Source organism: Xyrauchen texanus, chromosome 18, assembly GCF_025860055.1.
Source record: "Xyrauchen texanus isolate HMW12.3.18 chromosome 18, RBS_HiC_50CHRs, whole genome shotgun sequence".
NCBI lineage: Eukaryota > Metazoa > Chordata > Actinopteri > Cypriniformes > Catostomidae > Xyrauchen > Xyrauchen texanus.
In genome coordinates, this window is record NC_068293.1 from 7977393 (window position 1) to 7994639 (window position 17247).

General features: G+C 38.9%; 2 protein-coding genes across 2 annotated transcripts in view; both read left to right on the forward strand.

Annotated features, from left to right (window-relative positions):
* Positions 1 to 1256: 1256 nt before the first annotated feature.
* On the forward strand, positions 1257 to 7004 carry LOC127659236 (CASP8 and FADD-like apoptosis regulator). Its single transcript, XM_052148964.1, has 10 exons — positions 1257 to 1373; positions 1880 to 2181; positions 2283 to 2388; positions 2520 to 2655; positions 4200 to 4267; positions 4348 to 4399; positions 4665 to 4711; positions 5159 to 5234; positions 5593 to 6097; positions 6206 to 7004. Exons 2-10 carry the CDS (start codon positions 1895 to 1897, stop codon positions 6333 to 6335), a joined length of 1407 nt encoding a protein of 468 aa, XP_052004924.1. The 5' UTR covers positions 1257 to 1373; positions 1880 to 1894; the 3' UTR covers positions 6336 to 7004.
* A 788-nt stretch (positions 7005 to 7792) lies between these two features.
* dip2a (disco-interacting protein 2 homolog A) overlaps positions 7793 to 17247 on the forward strand; it is a 152038-nt gene continuing 142583 nt past the window's right edge. The window contains exon 1 of the mRNA XM_052149031.1: positions 7793 to 8224. Within this exon, the coding sequence (XP_052004991.1) occupies positions 8101 to 8224 (124 nt within the window). The 5' untranslated portion in view covers positions 7793 to 8100. The remainder of the gene's footprint in view (positions 8225 to 17247) is intronic.

Below are 17247 nucleotides of genomic sequence, written 5' to 3' on the forward strand. Positions count from 1 at the left end.
TAAAAAGCCGGCTGAAATGCGTCACTGTTGGCATCGGTGAACAGATAATGGGCCAGATCCGAGTCTATTTTTGCTGCGCTGCTCATGCTTAATTAAAAGTGAAAGCACACTTTTGATGGACAAAAAATAAATATGATTTCACACAAAAAGTGCCCAAAATGCACAGAGCAGAGGAGAGGAACAGGAGAGGAAGAGCAGAGGAGGGGAAGAGCAGAGGAGGGGAACAGGAGAGGAAGAGCAGATGAGAGGAACAGGAGAGGAAGAGCAAGGGAAAAGGAGAGATCTGGGCATGGGGGGCCCATCTAAGATTATCTTGTCCCGGGCCCAGGCAAGACTGTCAGCTGGCCTGGCCTCAGGTAACACCTCTCAAATAAACTAGATCAACAAATGCTTTTAGTTCGTCGTCTGTCAGTTTGAACTTTTCAGCATTATTCCGCCCATCTTCCGCATCAGTGTACTTTCGTATGTTTGCCACATTGCCGCCCCAACTACACAGTGAGCTCAATTGCCCTCAAATCATTTTCGAAGCGTTATTATATATTGAATAGGTGAAATTTGAATGCATACCTTAGCACGTTTGCGAATTGACCTCATATTTCGATTCGTGGTTCGTTAGTTTGAATATGGTGAGGGCGCGAAAGAAGCTATAGACGAACAGTTTTTTCTTATAACATTTAAACATATTGACAGACCTATAGCCTATATGTGTTTTACAAAGAAATTAATAGAATATAAATAATCAAATTTGTATCTGTAATCAGCTACAATAGCAGGTTCTGTGGTTGTCGATGAACTAATAGCCTACATTTTCACATTCATTAGAATGTAAAGTTCATCTGGTGTTTATTATTAATATAACAGATTCATTTATTCGTGCTGTATTTTGATTCCAGTGATGGCTGATTGTTTCCAATTCGTGTTGTCCTGTTTGGACATTTGTAATAACTCCAGAGTGTTGTAAAGTCCAAAAGTCAAAATTTATTGAAAATAGGTAGATTCTAAAATCCACAACATGTTTTTATCTAACGAAATATTCTGCCTCAATTCATGTTTGTTGGCGTTTAGACTTTCAAAAACAAAATTTTCACACAAGGTTATATTTAAAAACTTTTAAGAAAAGATTCTTTGGGGAACCAAAGAAAAGGTTATTCTATGGCATTACTGCGAAAATCCCTTTTTTCTCTCTCTCGCACACACACACACACACACACACACACACACACACACACACACACACACACACACACACACACACACGTTAAGTTAACTGGAATTGCATCACTTTAATTTCCTCTTTACTCTAAAAGAAACCATTAGGTTATCCAGTAGGTTTCACTCACTGAACGCTTACTCTGAAGAACAGCTCTGTCGAGGTAAGGTCTGCATTTTATCGTTTGATTGCATAATATTTTACTGTAATTTCTGACCTTATGACAGTACATAGTGGTCACAAACCTACACCATATTAACTTTAATTTAGGCTAAAAATACCATATTTAGTAGGCTAATACCATAAAGAATTATATTAAACGACATACTCTATAACTATAAAAAATTGTTAGATACATACAGATTGACTATTGCACTATTGTGACAGAAAGGTCCTGAAAGATTATTTTATCATTTGAAGGAGATTTCATATTAATGTCATAATTTTACACTAGTAAATGTAGACAAATATAGTCAAATCGTATATATAAGGTGAAGAAAAAGACTAATTTCATATAGGCTATACATAGAAATTCAATTGTGGAAGTTGTATGATCATTTGGCTCACAAGTTTAGCTTTGACAAGAAACTAACTGGCATAATCCCCCCTGAATATTTATTTGAGTAATTGAAAGTGCTGACAACAAACCTGTTTTTGTTCTTTCCACAGTCAGTTTGAAACAGAATGTCCGGGCAGCTGTATCACACCATCAGTCAAATCACAGATGAGCTCAGCACTGAAGAATGCAAGCAGATCTCTTACCTGTGTGGGGCTCTTGATATGGACACGTTCTCTTCTGATCCCAGAAGAAAGTTACAATCTGTGTTGTGCCAAATTAGGATGGATTATGTTCTCCTTATGGAGCTCGTTCTGAAAATAAAACGCTACGATCTGCTGAGAGAAGTGCTGATGACCAACAAGAGTATGGTTGAGGGAATGTTAAAACATGGACACGCTGTACCTGAATACAGGTAATATTCCATATAGTTGTATTTTTTTTCTTTCTGAATGGTGTATAGGCCAACTATGTGCATGAGAAGTGGTCTTTTTTATGTATTCTCTGTTCTTTTAGATTACTGATGGCTGATGTCAGTGAGGACATGGACACTGAAGACCTGAAGTCATTGACATTCTTACTGAGAGGCACTTTACCGAAACATAAACTGGAAAACGTCCAGGTATGATGTATGCAGAATTGTATGCAGTAGCTTTAAGATTTGTCTACAATAGCCAAACCCGATAATTAAAAATGTCTGCCCATAGAAGTATTTACCATCAAAAACATTGACAAAAGTATTCACAATTGCAGAGTTTTCTAGACATTGTGGTGGAGCTGGAGAAGCTCGACCAGCTCTCTAGTGAGAAGATGGACATGATCGAACACTGCCTGAGATCCATTCACAGGGCTGATCTGGCTAAAAAGATAAGCCATTACCAGCGGCGAGGTGAGATTCACCCTCAGTTAAAAATTAAACACTTGTTGTTATGGTAGCTTTAAACAAATAATACAAATTGTAATTTGTCTGTAATCGTCTCTTACTGAGTACATCATTCATATGGTAACAAAGGATGCATGAGTACAGGAATGTAAAATGACTTGAGTTCCTCTTTACTCTTTTTTTTCTCTTGCATCATTGTTAGAAATATGCTTATGGAAATCTGAGAGGAAATATTACATTTTAGTTTTTTGGTTCCTGGGTAGTGTGTTATTTTCAAATTGCTTATGCCTCAAAAGTATAGAAAATGGCTATTATTCCCCACAAACGCTTTTGTGACCAGGACAGTAATATTTTGAAATGTACCTGTTTTCCAGAACATTCCAGATAGATTCAGTGCCGAGTAAACTTGGAGTAACTTCTAGATGTTTCTAGAACTTTCCAGTAATATAAATAGTAAATACAGGGGCATTTAGCCCACCAGTTCAGTTTAGTTCCAGCTGCATAAGTGGATACATATCAAGACCTTGCTGGATGCCTTGAAGTATGATGAGTATGGCTGGGAGGTCAAAGGTGTCTTCAAAATGGTGGCATTCCTGATGTGTCTCCAAGGTGGTTTTACCAAGTTTCCCCTATCTTTGCCTTTGGGACATCAGGGACACCAAGGCACACTACCACAGGCGAGACAGACAACAGTGGACCAAGTTCTCTCTTGCGAGGAACAACGTCAATTGGGAGCCACTGTTGGACCCCCTGGAAGGTGCTGATGCCACCACTGCACATCAAATTGGGCCTTCAGAAACAATTAGTCAGAGCTCTGGATTAGGAGTCGGCAGCCTTAAAGTACTTTCAAGACTTTTTTCCTAAGCTGTCTGAGGCAAAGACCACAGTTAAAGAAGATCCTGGAGTGCAATGAATTCCACATGAAGCTCACTATTAAGGAGAAAGCGGCTTGGAACAGCTTTGTTGCAGTGGTTCAGGGCCGGAAACTATGTGAAGCTGGTTGAGACTCTGGTGAAGAACTATGGCACTATGGGCTGTAGGATGTCCCTATAATTGATACTCATCTTGATAAATTCAAGGAGAACATGGGAGCATACTCAGAGGATCAAGGCGAGCGCTTCCATCAGGATATACTGGACTTTGAACGCAGCTACTAAGGACAGTACAAAGAGAACATGATGGGAGACTACATTTGGGGGCTGATTTGTGAAAGTGATTTACAGTATAATCGTAAATCTCAAAAAACTACTCTAAATCTTTTGTAGTCATTTTTGTATTACTTTAGTATAAATACTTGTTCATTTGGATTCATATGTTGTTATTTTCTGACTTTATGTGAACGAAAAGACACAAATTTGCCCATTTTCTCATTGGAAATAGGTACATTTAAAAAAATCACTGTCCTTGTCACAAAAGCAAAGTTTGTGGGTAATAATAAATTTTGAGGCACAAGCATTTAGGAAATTACACTTACAACCCAGGATAAAAAATTGTGTTACATTGTGTTACAAAAATATGTTCCACTGATTTACATTGAATTGCTTTCACAGGACTAATGACAAACCAAGGAACTTCCCCTCCAGACAGATTACAACTCGGCAGATGCAGAAATGCATTGGTGAGAGATTTAGCCTCATTGCTTTGTCTAAGATAAAACTTAAAAATATTGTGTTGATTTTCACTTTACACTCTCCTCAGCCGAACAATTCATCAGTTTCCTGCAATGTTAGGCAGCTTCTCAAATTCTGTGGTGAGTGCATTCAAAGTGTCCAGAACAAGAAAATACACTAGCGTAAACGTGTACACACCTACTCATTCTTTATCACTACTATTTTCCATATTTTAGAATACATTTTTATTATTAGCTATTATTATTTATAGAGCCTCCCTTTGTCTAAATGAAAGCTCTTGCACAGGTGTGTCTAAACCGATACTCTTTATTCAGTGTAATTATATTGCTCAGTAATAGACCTGCCTTCATATTACATAAGATACATTTGTTTTTGTTTTCTTAGATAAGACGACCGCTGTGAAGAAAGAAGCACTTAGTTCCTGTTGTCAGGTAATGATTGTGGATTTAAGAGTTACGTTTTCTGTTATTTCTATATTAATAAACATGACTTATTCTACATTAGAACATATTTGTTCTTTAAATGTGTAATGTAATGTATATGTGTTCAACACAAGGAGCATTTACACTCAGTTCAGATTGGTTTATTTCAAGTTTTAGTGTGGAAGCAGATGCATACATATGCAATATATCATTTATATACTTTATTATATTGTTCACCGAGCAGTCTCTTTCTGGGATTGGTTGTCTATTTTTTAGACTTAATTACAGTTTAGCATTAAGCCTAATGATGCAAAAACAACAAGGACTCAATATCATTGTAAATGCATATTATTTAGATTTGGCACAAGCATTAGGAAGAATGTGATTGGTTTTCAGCAATAAGAATGTGGTCAAACTCGGTTTGTGACGTGTTTTGATTTGTACTCTTTTGAGCAGCAGGATGAAGAATACAGTATGCAGAGTGATCCCAGAGGAGTGTGTTTAATCATAGACTGTGTCGGCACTGAAGGAGGTGAGAAATCACTGATCTCTATTGCACTCTTTATATTGTTTGTGATTGAAATCGTCTTATACTGTGTTTTGAATTGACGACTTTGATTTCTCATTTTTATTCCCTTGGATGACCTTATGTGTCAGTGATCCAGATGGCTCTTGGTTTGATATTTTGTCTGATCTACTGATCTAAGTGAAGTTTAGACATTTTAAAGAGTGACTTAAATGTCCAAAAGTGCCCAGGTACCTTTTGGACCCACTGAATGCTTAAGCAGTTTAGTGATTTGTACTATTAGTGGCTCTTAGATCTAAAAATAGTACCAAAGCAATTAAAAAGTAAAACCTAAAACAAACGTTATGCTTTCCTGTCCATGCAGACCAGCTGGCGGAAACATTTAAGGGCTTACACTTCCATGTGATCATACACAAGCTGCTGAGTGTCAGAGATGTGCTGTCCACTCTGACTGAAGTGGCCCGACAGCGGGATCACTACAGGGCATGTGCGTTTGTTTGCTGCATTATCAGCCGAAGTCACTCATCGGACCTGCTGGCCACTGACTCCCACGGCCCAGGACTGAACCTGGACACAATCAGGCACCTGTTCACCCTAAACTCCTGCCCTGGCCTGGCAGGCAAGCCTAAACTCTTCTTTATCCAGAGCTATGATGTGTCAGTGCCTCAGGAGTGTGCTGGATGTATGGGTTGTGGAGATCAGGGAGATTTGGAGACAGACGGGCTGTTTTGCAGGGCAAGGACTATCCCAGCTGATGCAGATGTCTTCTGGAGTCACTGCTGGACTGGAGGGAAGAAACTGGAGATACCAAACCACCAGTCTGTGTACCTGCAAGTTCTGCGATCCTCCTTAACTGAGGGACAGAAAAGGTTGCTTTCCTATTGTGAATAATACTGTACTTTCTGTTCTATTCTATAGTTTCAGTCAGTTTTACAATAACGTTGTATTTGTTAACATAATTTCTTTTTTCTGTTCAGGAGGACTCATATGGTAGATATACACATGGCGGTGAATCGTGAAGTATATGAGCACAATAACAAATCTGCAGATTCCTCTTACTATTTAAATCTGAGACACACTCTGAGGAAAGATGTCTATTTGTCATGATGCTGAACACTTATCTTTGTTTAAACATTGGCCCTTAACACTTACTTAGTTTAATCATTTTAAACCATGACTTGCACTGCACACAAATAACTAATACTGGCATTATATTCATGTTGTTTAGCCAGAGGGGAACTGGTCCCCACAGTGAGTCTGGTTTCTCCCAAGGTTATTTTTCTCCATTAATCAACATCTTCTGGAGTTTTGTGTTTCTTGTCACAGTCGACTTCGGCTTGCTCACTGGGGTTATACATACAATTATTATTTAATTACTAATTGTAAACACAATTCACAATCGTATTTGATCAAACTGCACAATGATGACTCATAGACATTATAGACATTACGGTTTTAACTTCTGTTAATGCTGATCTTCTATAAAGCTGCTATGAAATGTGGTTGTGAAAAGCGCTATACAAATAAAACTGACTTGACTTAAAGGTATATGTTCATAAAGAACATGTACAATGTTTAACTTAAGTAATATCATAATGATGTTAATATTAATTGTATCAATTATAATTTGCCTGTTACTGGACTCATTGTTTTGAGTTTCCTAAATCGTCCACATGATGGCAGTGTTGACCTTCTGACAGTAAACTTAACCAAATACACTGTAAACCCTAATGCTGTCATTACTGGAAAAATCAATCTGTCTTAATAAAACATTATTTGAAGTGTCAAGTTTTGGGCTGAATTTTAATATCTATGTTCCTTGAACTTAATTTCCTTAAAAATCTTAAGACTTAAGATTTTAAGTGTTTACAACTAAAAACAATTGAGGCTATGGGGAATACCCACAATGCAATATTTAGTGTGATATTTAAATAAAATTGTATGAACACAGTTTTAATTTTATTCTATTACTTTCAATGGTAAAAATTAATGATGTAATTTGCATATTATTTCAATTACTGTATAACTCCTAAGAACCATTTTGGTGGTGTGGGTGCGAGGTCACAAATATTAGTATCTTCTTTGGTCCTTTAATATAGTAAAGGCTCTGAACGCAATCATTTTCAGAATAAAGGTTTTGAATGCGATAAAGGCCCAAAATGTTTTTTTTTACGTAAGTAGACAGTACAAGACTACCACCATGTCTTGCTAGCAATTTGCCTGTTTCAGTCATCTTTTCTTTCTTATTTTGACTGTCTCAAAGAAAAGATAATATATATAAATTATTTTAAGATGTAAATGTTTATATTTTATAGTGATATATTTGGGTGTTTATCATGTCGTGAGTTCGTCTTTATTGTTATTACTTTTTACTTCTTGAATCTCAATCCAAGTGCGTGGTGTGTGTGTGTGTGTGTGTGTGTGTGTGTGTGTGTGTGTGTGTGTGTGTGTGTGTGTGTGTGTGTGTGTGTGTGTGTGTGTGTGTGTGTGTGTAGGTGAGTGAGGAATCATTCATGCGCTGTTCCCGCAGCTGCTCCACTGCAATGGTGATGGCGGCGCAATGAAGAGCGGAGTTGAGCGAGTTTCCCTTGGTTTTACAGATTATTAAAAGGAAAAAAAATTGCCATGCACGACGATCCATCGCTAAATCCAGTTTGAAGAAGGGTGTGAATCTTACATTTAAACGTTTGATATCAGGTAGTCGAAGCGGTCGGGCTGTGAAGGCAAACAGCAGCTTATATGCAACCACCCCGAATACTTCTCACATCTGCATGCCATAAGGGAGCAGCACGCGCGCACCCACCCACCAGCTGATCTGAACCACAACAAACCTCCTGGCCGGCGTGGACCTGGATCTACCCGAACCAACATTATGGCAGAACGCAATTCCACCGGATTACTCATGATGATGTTGGAGCCGTCACCGGCGATCGCGATGTCTCTCCCGGCGGAGGTGCGCGAGAAGCTGGCGGAGCTCGAGCTGGAGCTCTCCGATGGTGAGTCGCTGCTTTCCCGCGTGTATGAGTCTGGGAAGCCCCTCCGACTAATGCGGCATGATGTTCAAAATATCAGGGTTGCATCACCAAATGAATAGCGATTGGTACATGTTTCATGCATTATTGTGAAAGTGGGCATGCAAAGGCAAGTCCAGAAACACACACACACACACACACACACACACACACACACACACACACACACACACCCTCCACCTCCATATGCCCTCTGAAATAATAGCGCATCCGTGCATGGAGATGATGAAGTTGATGACAGGTCGGTGTAATGCATGTGTTCATTGCTGTCAGCATTGATTTAGAATCAACACTTATTCCCAATAAAGGCAATGCAATAAAGTGGACACCTTATAAATACTCTGTTGAGTCAGTGCAAGCTCTTTAGAAACTGATTCTCTGTCTGTTTTGGCAAACCAGAAAAAAACAAATCATGTTGCATCCAAATGAATGTTTCAGAAAGGTACTTTTTGATTCATGCAGTTGTGATTTACTAGTAACAGAAAACACATAGGCCTACATTAAAGTTGGACTTAATGAGAGTTTGTTACTGAACTGGTTTTGTTTGAAGCTACTGTATGTGGTCAGTGTGTATGCTGTTATCTGTTATCTTATGTAAATGTCAGACAGGAACAACAGCATGCTTTTCACGTCATGTGGCAAGTCACATTGTAATATTGATCAAACTTGTTTATTCTCGGAAAAGGTAATTTCTGTCACTGAACGACCATTGCACCTAATTTTTTTTATTTAGACATTGAAGTCAGGATACAATAATAGTCAGATTACTGGAAAATCATATATCCACTCTAATTATTCTTTCTGGAAAAATAGTTGGACCCATAAGAGCAACACAATTCTTTTCACCCATGTACACACATTTACATGAATGCATTTGGCAGAGGCTTTTATCCGAAGTCACTGTTCCAGAATGATTTAATGATTTAAAAGATATTCACACAATTGCAGGGCTGTGTTTGTAAAGGACCAATAATGGGCAGTACTCATTCACACACATTTTAAGACATTGGTTTAAACCTTATTGCCCTATATTGCATATGTTTATTAATTCAGGGTCATCCATAATTATTTGTTCTGCTTAGTGATGATCTGACCTGTTTGTAGAGTGGTAATGAAGGCTTCATAGGATTCAGAATATTGTCCAAACCATTCTTGTTCAAATTCAGTTTTTTAATACATTGATTCAGGATATATATTCAGATTTGGGAAAATTTGACGAAGATATCCGGGGTTCTCAGAAAGAGCAATCGAGACTATATGTAATCGAACTCCTTCTTGACCAGTCACATCATAGCTCACAGTTCACATTTGGAAGAGGAAGGGTCCACTGTGAAATTGTTCCGACGTGGGATGACTTACGTGCACAGAACGGGGGCTACAGGGGAGCAAGCTGCCCCTTTCATTGACAAATCTAAAAGGTGCCCTTCACAAATGCAAAGGTGCCCTTTTAAGCGGAGGTGCCTGTAAGAGAGCGGAGGTATCTTTACTACAGCAACTACAGCAACAAAACATTTTCCTGACCTTTGACTTGCCCAAAACAGGTGCGTTTGGTACTAACTGTTCTCAACATGGGAACAAAAAATTCATGGATAGAGATATAACACTGAAATGGGTTCAAGGACATTCATTTACTGTTATTATTACTGAATGATGTATAGTATTAGCGATATCAATGGAGAATCACAATTCAAACTGCAGTTCAGTTCAGGTGGTTAATCTGTGCATGAGAATCCAGATTACAGATCAATTGATGTAACTCTTGCATCATGATCAATATGTGTGCATGGCAGATTGCACTGCATTGTTAGCTATGTTTAGACAGTATACATTTGAATGTCTCAAGGGACTTTTTTTGTTCATGAGTAGATTGTAATAGGCAGAATGTAAATAACTTCAGGCTACTCTAAATCATTCACTTATAGCCAATGGCAGAGGTGTTCAAACAAGTGTCTGGTGGCTGCAAGGTGGTGCTAGGAGGTTTTAAAGTTGAAAACCCCCTCAGACTGTTACTAAATAATTAGATAATTTCTTGGTTTAACAGAACAGAGTTCTGCAAATAGTGTGGTTAATCAGACTTTTTATGAATGACTTGTGGTTCAGTATGTTTTTGATAGACTAAGAATTGAATGAGCACATTAAAGTCATTTGTTTGATTGTGGTTTTGCACTGTGGATTCAAAAGAAGCGACTACAAATGTCTTTAACTCAGGAAGCAGGCTACAATGGTTACAAAGTATGTTTCGCAGTATAGATTAAAAATAAGTGCCAAAAAGTTTATAGTTCGGGAATCAGGCTACGATGCTCCCGATCTTTATACATGAATATACACTCACCTAAAGGATTATTAGGAACACCATACTAATACTGTGTTTGACCCCCTTTCGCCTTCAGAACTGCCTTAATTCTACGTGGCATTGATTCAACAAGGTGCTGAAAGCATTCTTTAGAAATGTTGGCCCATATTGATAGGATAGCATCTTGCAGTTGATGGAGATTTGTGGGATGCACATCCAGGGCACGAAGCTCCCGTTCCACCACATCCCAAAGATGCTGTATTGGGTTGAGATCTGGTGACTGAGGGGGCCATTTTAGTACAGTGAACTCATTGTCATGTTCAAGAAACCAATTTGAAATGATTCGAGCTTTGTGACATGGTGCATTATCCTGCTGGAAGTAGCCATCAGAGGATGGGTACATGGTGGCCATAAAGGGATGGACATGGTCAGAAACAATGCTCAGGTAGGCCATGGCATTTAAACGATGCCCAATTGGCACTAAAGGGCCTAAAGTGTGCCAAGAAAACATCCCCCACACCATTACACCACCACCAGCCTGCACAGTGGTAACAAGGCATGATGGATCCATGTTCTCATTCTGTTTACACCAAATTCTGACTCTACCATCTGAATGTCTCAACAGAAATCGAGACTCATCAGACCAGGTAACATTTTTCCAGTCTTCAACTGTCCAATTTTGGTGAGCTCTTGCAAATTGTAGCCTCTTTTTCCTATTTGTAGTGGAGATGAGTGGTACCCGGTGGGGTCTTCTGCTGTTGTAGCCCATCCGCCTCAAGGTTGTGCATGTTGTGGCTTCACAAATGCTTTGCTGCATACCTCGGTTGTAACGAGTGGTTATTTCAGGCAAAGTTGCTCTTCTATCAGCTTGAATCAGTTGGCCCATTCTCCTCTGACCTCTAGCATCAACAAGGCATTTTCGCCCACAGGACTGCCGCATACTGGAAGTTTTTCCCTTTTCACACCATTCTTTGTAAACCCTAGAAATGGTTGTGCGTGAAAATCCCAGTAACTGAGCAGATTGTGAAATACTCAGACCGGCCCGTCTGACACCAACAACCATGCCACGCTCAAAATTGCTTAAATCACTTTCCCATTCTGACATTCAGTTTGGAGTTCAGGAGATTGTCTTGACCAGGACCACACCCCTAAATGCATTGAAGCAACTGCCATGTGATTGGTTGATTAGATAATTGCATTAATGAGAAATTGAACAGGTGTTCCTAATAATCCTTTAGGTGAGTGTATATAGCTGCCTATATAATATAGCAAGGGGGTCCATTGGAAAGCTATAATGATATTTGGTTGAGCTGTAAATAAAAAGTTTGAAATCCCTGGCCTTTGGGATAACATTTTGAGAAGGTGATTTCTCAGCACACCTATTTCAGTGATTTCTGTCAGGTAGCAGTATGCATTTCATGTGTGGTATTCCCAAAAAATCAATTTACAGCACCTTTAAGTCAAAATTGAGTAGTTTTACTTGGAGAAGAACTGATTGTTATTAGATTCTCAGGACCCAAGGTTTAATGGAAGCTTGCACCTTAAGCTGCAGTTAGATTACACGCTCTGGCGTTCTCTAAGGGTTTTAATGGGAAAGGTGTTGGTTGTGAGGGTCTTACAACGTAGCCATGCGAAGCTGTTGACCTTGATTTGGATCAGTGGTGGTGAGATGGGGCGTAAATGAGCACAAGACAATTAGTGTAGCCTACATTAGCTCCTGCGGCGAGACTCTACTTTCCCAGATAATTCATTCTCTCTCTCATTTTACACATTGTTGATCAACTTCTTGAAGAAGAGGGTGTTGCCTAGTTTGATGACAGTCAGATGTGAAGTCATACGATGAATTTAAGGCAAAACTATTTTTCAACTTTGTGGAACCCTGAAACATAATATCACGGGGTCATTGTTTGTTGGTCGGTCAGGCGACTGAAGACGTGAGTTGTTTTTCAGGGTGGGAATTTTTCCGGGTGTATATATTACTTTTTGTTATTGTTGGATTAAGTGTTTGTTGCTTTTTGCTTGTCCCTAGCCAACAACTTTTCAGTCAAATGTCTTTGTTGGCAAAAGTGTTTGGACCAAGACTGAGTCAAAGTTCTCTGCATCCAGCTGTTCCATTTGTATTCAGTTGTTTTTTCCCAAAATTGTACAGAACATACCAATGAGTAAACAATGTTGCACACTGGAATATGGAATTTTGATATGAGGTTCTAGACAGTTAACTCCTATGAAAGCCTTATGCATTTCTGGCCCGGGATGGGACTCACTACAGGGTTTTGTGTTTGAGGGGGTTTCTGCAGTCTTTTGATGCAGCCTTCATTAGCATTAGGCCAAAAGCAAAGTTTGTCTGGATTTGGAGGTTTTTCAGAGGCTCACATGAATCAACATTTCCTCAGCAAATGGGACAGGCTGGATTCACAAGAACACACCATAGTGTGACTTTTGAAATGTGGCATTTTTGGACGGTACCAAAACAACATGATCACGCTGGAAGTCGGCATGTTGTTTGAGAGTTCCAGTACCCCAGGATCGGCCACAGTCATTAGACATTTCTGCATCAACTTCAGTGTGTTTATCTGAAGCACGTTGCATCTGGAGCATGGGAAACCCGGGTTCGGATCCCGCATTGAAACAGGAAATAATCATGTTTGCAAAATCAGTGACGAACACGATTTGGATGTTGAATTTTTTCCCTCTAACATAATTTACTCCACTGATGGTTCGGTTTAGGTTTGGCATATTATAAAATAGGCATTGCTGTTCACTGTATTACAGCCTAACAGCTGAAAACAACTAGCTTCACAACTCGCTTTGGCCACTGGAGGCAGTGTTTTGCATTTCGGTAAACGGAGACCGATTTTAGCTAAAGAAAAGTAAACCTACTGTTTCTGATGTCACTATGAGATCACTCTGTCCTAAAATGAATTGAATTTCTAGTGCAGAAAAAACATGAAACTCCTGGATAAACCCCATGTTTATTTTACATGCTTTTAGTATTAGTTACATGTTATTTAGAAGACTTCACTCCCTGTGACTTGATAGCACTCAAAATGTCACTCCATGTCTTTTGGTAAGATTCCTGTTATTATTACCGCATTCCATTCAAAGTTGGAGATGGATATTCCAACTTGACATCTTTGACTCTGAAGAAAAATGAAATGCAATGGCATACAATTATCACTGAATATCAAGAAGATCATTTCACATGTTTTGCACAGCTGTCTCACCTGACAAACATTGGCTAAACTGGTCTTACAATCATTTTATTAATTTTATTTGCTTAAAAGTTACACTTTTCCAATTACTGTGTACATTTCCCTGGATGCCACTACATTGGGGTTGAAAATGTCTGTCTGCGCCAAGTCATGTTACATCACTGAATCAACATCAAAGCAAGTTACATACAACTGAATGATGCTTTAATCATTTGTAATGTATTGATAGCCAGACTTAACGAAAAACACAAATACACAAATAAATGCCCAAATGCACAAATAACAATCCAAAGGCTTTTGCTTCAATGATTTGCATTAAATTGTCTCTCAGGTTTCTAAAATGCTAAACACATGAAGTTGACCACACAGATGTTGGCTAAACTCCCAGCCGCTCTTTAGTTCTGGGATTAGAGTATGTCCCAACCACTGTTAGGAAAAGAAAGCTTGTCCCTCGTTGATGACTCGCACCCAAACAGTATAAACATCTATATAAACGCTAACGTGTTGGTTTAAGCCAAGAACTGGCACGAGATACTCTGCTTTTGCCTGCGGCTGTGGAGAATAGATTTTCTGAAGGGGTCATACATTTTTTAAGCTTGTGCCTGAAAGCATGTGAAGACTACTAATGCCTCACTCTGCACAGTTGTGTATAGGTATGTGTGCGAGAGACAGTTTGTGTATTTGTATTGTTGTCTGGATTTGTTGTTTTTTGGGCTGTGTTCTCTTTGTTGAAGCTGGTCTCTTCCCTTTCAAACACTCAAGAACCCCACTGCATGCCTCGCTAGGTCACATACGGTTTACGGTTTTATGGATTTTTTTGCTGATGTTTATTTGTTTTAACGTCTTTCATTTCATGCTGTAAGATTAAATACCAAATAATTAATTAACTGTGCAAGGGGAAAGCAATATAGAAATACGTTGTTACAGCTTTGAGTTTATTTGATTTAAGAGAAGGCCACCACAGGACTTTTCAACAGACATGCAAATTTTTTCCTTTTCACTTTTTTGTTGGTAGTCATGTTTTATTTAACAGTGTGTTGCTTTTCCTGTTGGAAAACCCATCTTAAACCAGCTTAGTTCAATACAAGTTAAGCTCAATCAAAAGCATTTGTGGCATGATGTGGAGTGTGGTAAAGTCCTTGTGCGCCCAATGGTCAGTACGTCACTGCATGGTTTAAAGACAGAAATGTGAAGCTTATCATTTAACAAAAACATTTACATTAATTCTTCTGTTAAAACTTGTGTATAATTTGAGTGTATTGATTTTTTTTTTATTTCCTCCCCTATTTGGAATACCCAATACCCAATGCACTTTAAGTCCTCGTGGTGGTGTAGTGACTCACCTCAATATGGGTGGTGGAGGACGAATGTCAGTTGCCTCCGCGTCTGAGACCGTCAATCCGCTCATCTTATCACATGGCTTGTTGAGCGTGTTACCGTGGAGACATGGCGCGCATGGAGGCTTCACGCGATTCTACGCGGCATCCACGTGCAACTCACCACATGCCCCACCGAGAGCGAGAACCACATTATAGCGACTACAAGAAGGTTACCCCATGTAACTTTACTCTCTCGGTAGTCAGCGTCAATTCTCGCTGAGTGAGCCAGTTACCCTGTGTATAATTAGAGTTTTAAAGTTGTTTGAATCTTTTTTTTTTTTTTTTTTTGGTCGTTTTAGTATTTACTGTGTTTTGTCATCATGGCAACAAAGTTATATAATTGGATGAAATTTTTAGCAATTTTATCATACTAAAATCATGTTAACAAGCATATTGTTTACATCCTCTGGCTATATTTTCAACACAAGGACGCAGTATTTTAATATGCATACGATAATATAATCTTTAATAAGATGGGGCTATTTTTGTCAATTCTTTGTTGTATTGAATAAAATACTGTTATATTTATAATCAGAATTTCTGATAATCAAGTTATCTTGTTAGACAATATACTAATCCTGCCTGCTTTTTGGAACACTCTTTTTGTTGGAATCATGCATGCCGACTTAATCTGCAGTCTAGGTGGGCAGTTCACTAAGTTTCGGAACTGGGCCAGTGTGTATCAGTTTCCTGCTGTACTGTATGCTCATTATCAGTCATCTCTTTAGACACAATCTCTGGCTTGCTTGTGTTGTTTTATCATACACCTGCTCTCTCAGGAGGTATTTTGTGCTTTCAGCACTCTTGAAGATGGACTAAGGTCTTATGCTGTTGTGGATTGATTTATTGCTGGCATGAGTCCTGGGCGTGTGATTGAAAGCCCCGAGAAGATTGGGAGTGCACATTTTAATTTCACTCCCTGTATCCTGCATTGGCTTTCAGCTAACTACTTCTGTCACATCAGAGGGGTCTATCTCTTACATGTATGTGAGATTGAACAAGGGTTTATTACATTATTCTTTTGATCTTCAAGACTAACATAAAACATGCTTGAGGTTCATTGTTTTTGCCAAGATCCCATTGCAGAGCAGGAAAACAGGCGGCTTCATGAAGCTATATGGCTTCACTCCCAACGTTTGAAAGTCTGGATCCTTAAATTCTCAAATAAATCCTCAGATCAAAACAAAAAACTAAGAAATTATAAAGCAAATTAGATTTATAATAAACAATTTAGGCCAACTATAATTTATTATTGGAGTGAAGCATGGACATGTTCTTGAATGTTTTTGTGGGATTCACACTTTAATTGTTACAGGTATGTTTTGATAGTGCACTGAAGAAAAATCATAAAAATGTACTGTTAAATATCGGCAGCTGTGGTTGCCAGAAATTTACCATAAAAAATACAGTGACCATGTTTCAGGCTTTATGGGATGTCATTTTGATTCCTGTATATTTAATGGTTCACTACCGCCAGTGGCGGATATAGGCATGGGTTACATGGTGCGCTTGCCGGTGGTGGCACGGACCCCCCCTTCAGCACCCCACGTATGTCTGCTTCAGCCTCTCAGATGGGTATGGAAACCACATGGTGCCTTCTGATTGGTCCACCGCTCGGCAAGGACACCAATCAGTAAGCAGTCTTATGGTCACAATAAACACCACTGATAAGCACAGGAAGATCAAATTAAATTTAAAAGCTCTGAGAATAACACATCTCAACTCACCTTTTTGGTTTGTAAGTTCGTTTTTTTAAATGTATATTTCCTTAGTTTATGTGGGGAAAAACATAAATGAAAGATTAATCTCTCGTTTGAAGTTTTAAATGTCAATTTCATAAAATATGTGAAAAATCTAGAATATGTGGGTTTAAACGGGACATGATGTACCATTGTGCAGGCCTAGTCATCGCTTTGTTGTCAGTGTCTCTGACACGTGTATTCCTCAGTAACATTTCATAACGTCTGTTAAATTGTTCATCTATGCGTGGTTGGGCGATGGGCCAGACCTTCCCACTGAACGTGTGGCTACATCAGATTGGAGACCATGCGTTGTTTGGATGACAGTGAAGGACACCTTCCCAAACCAGACTCATGATTCAAT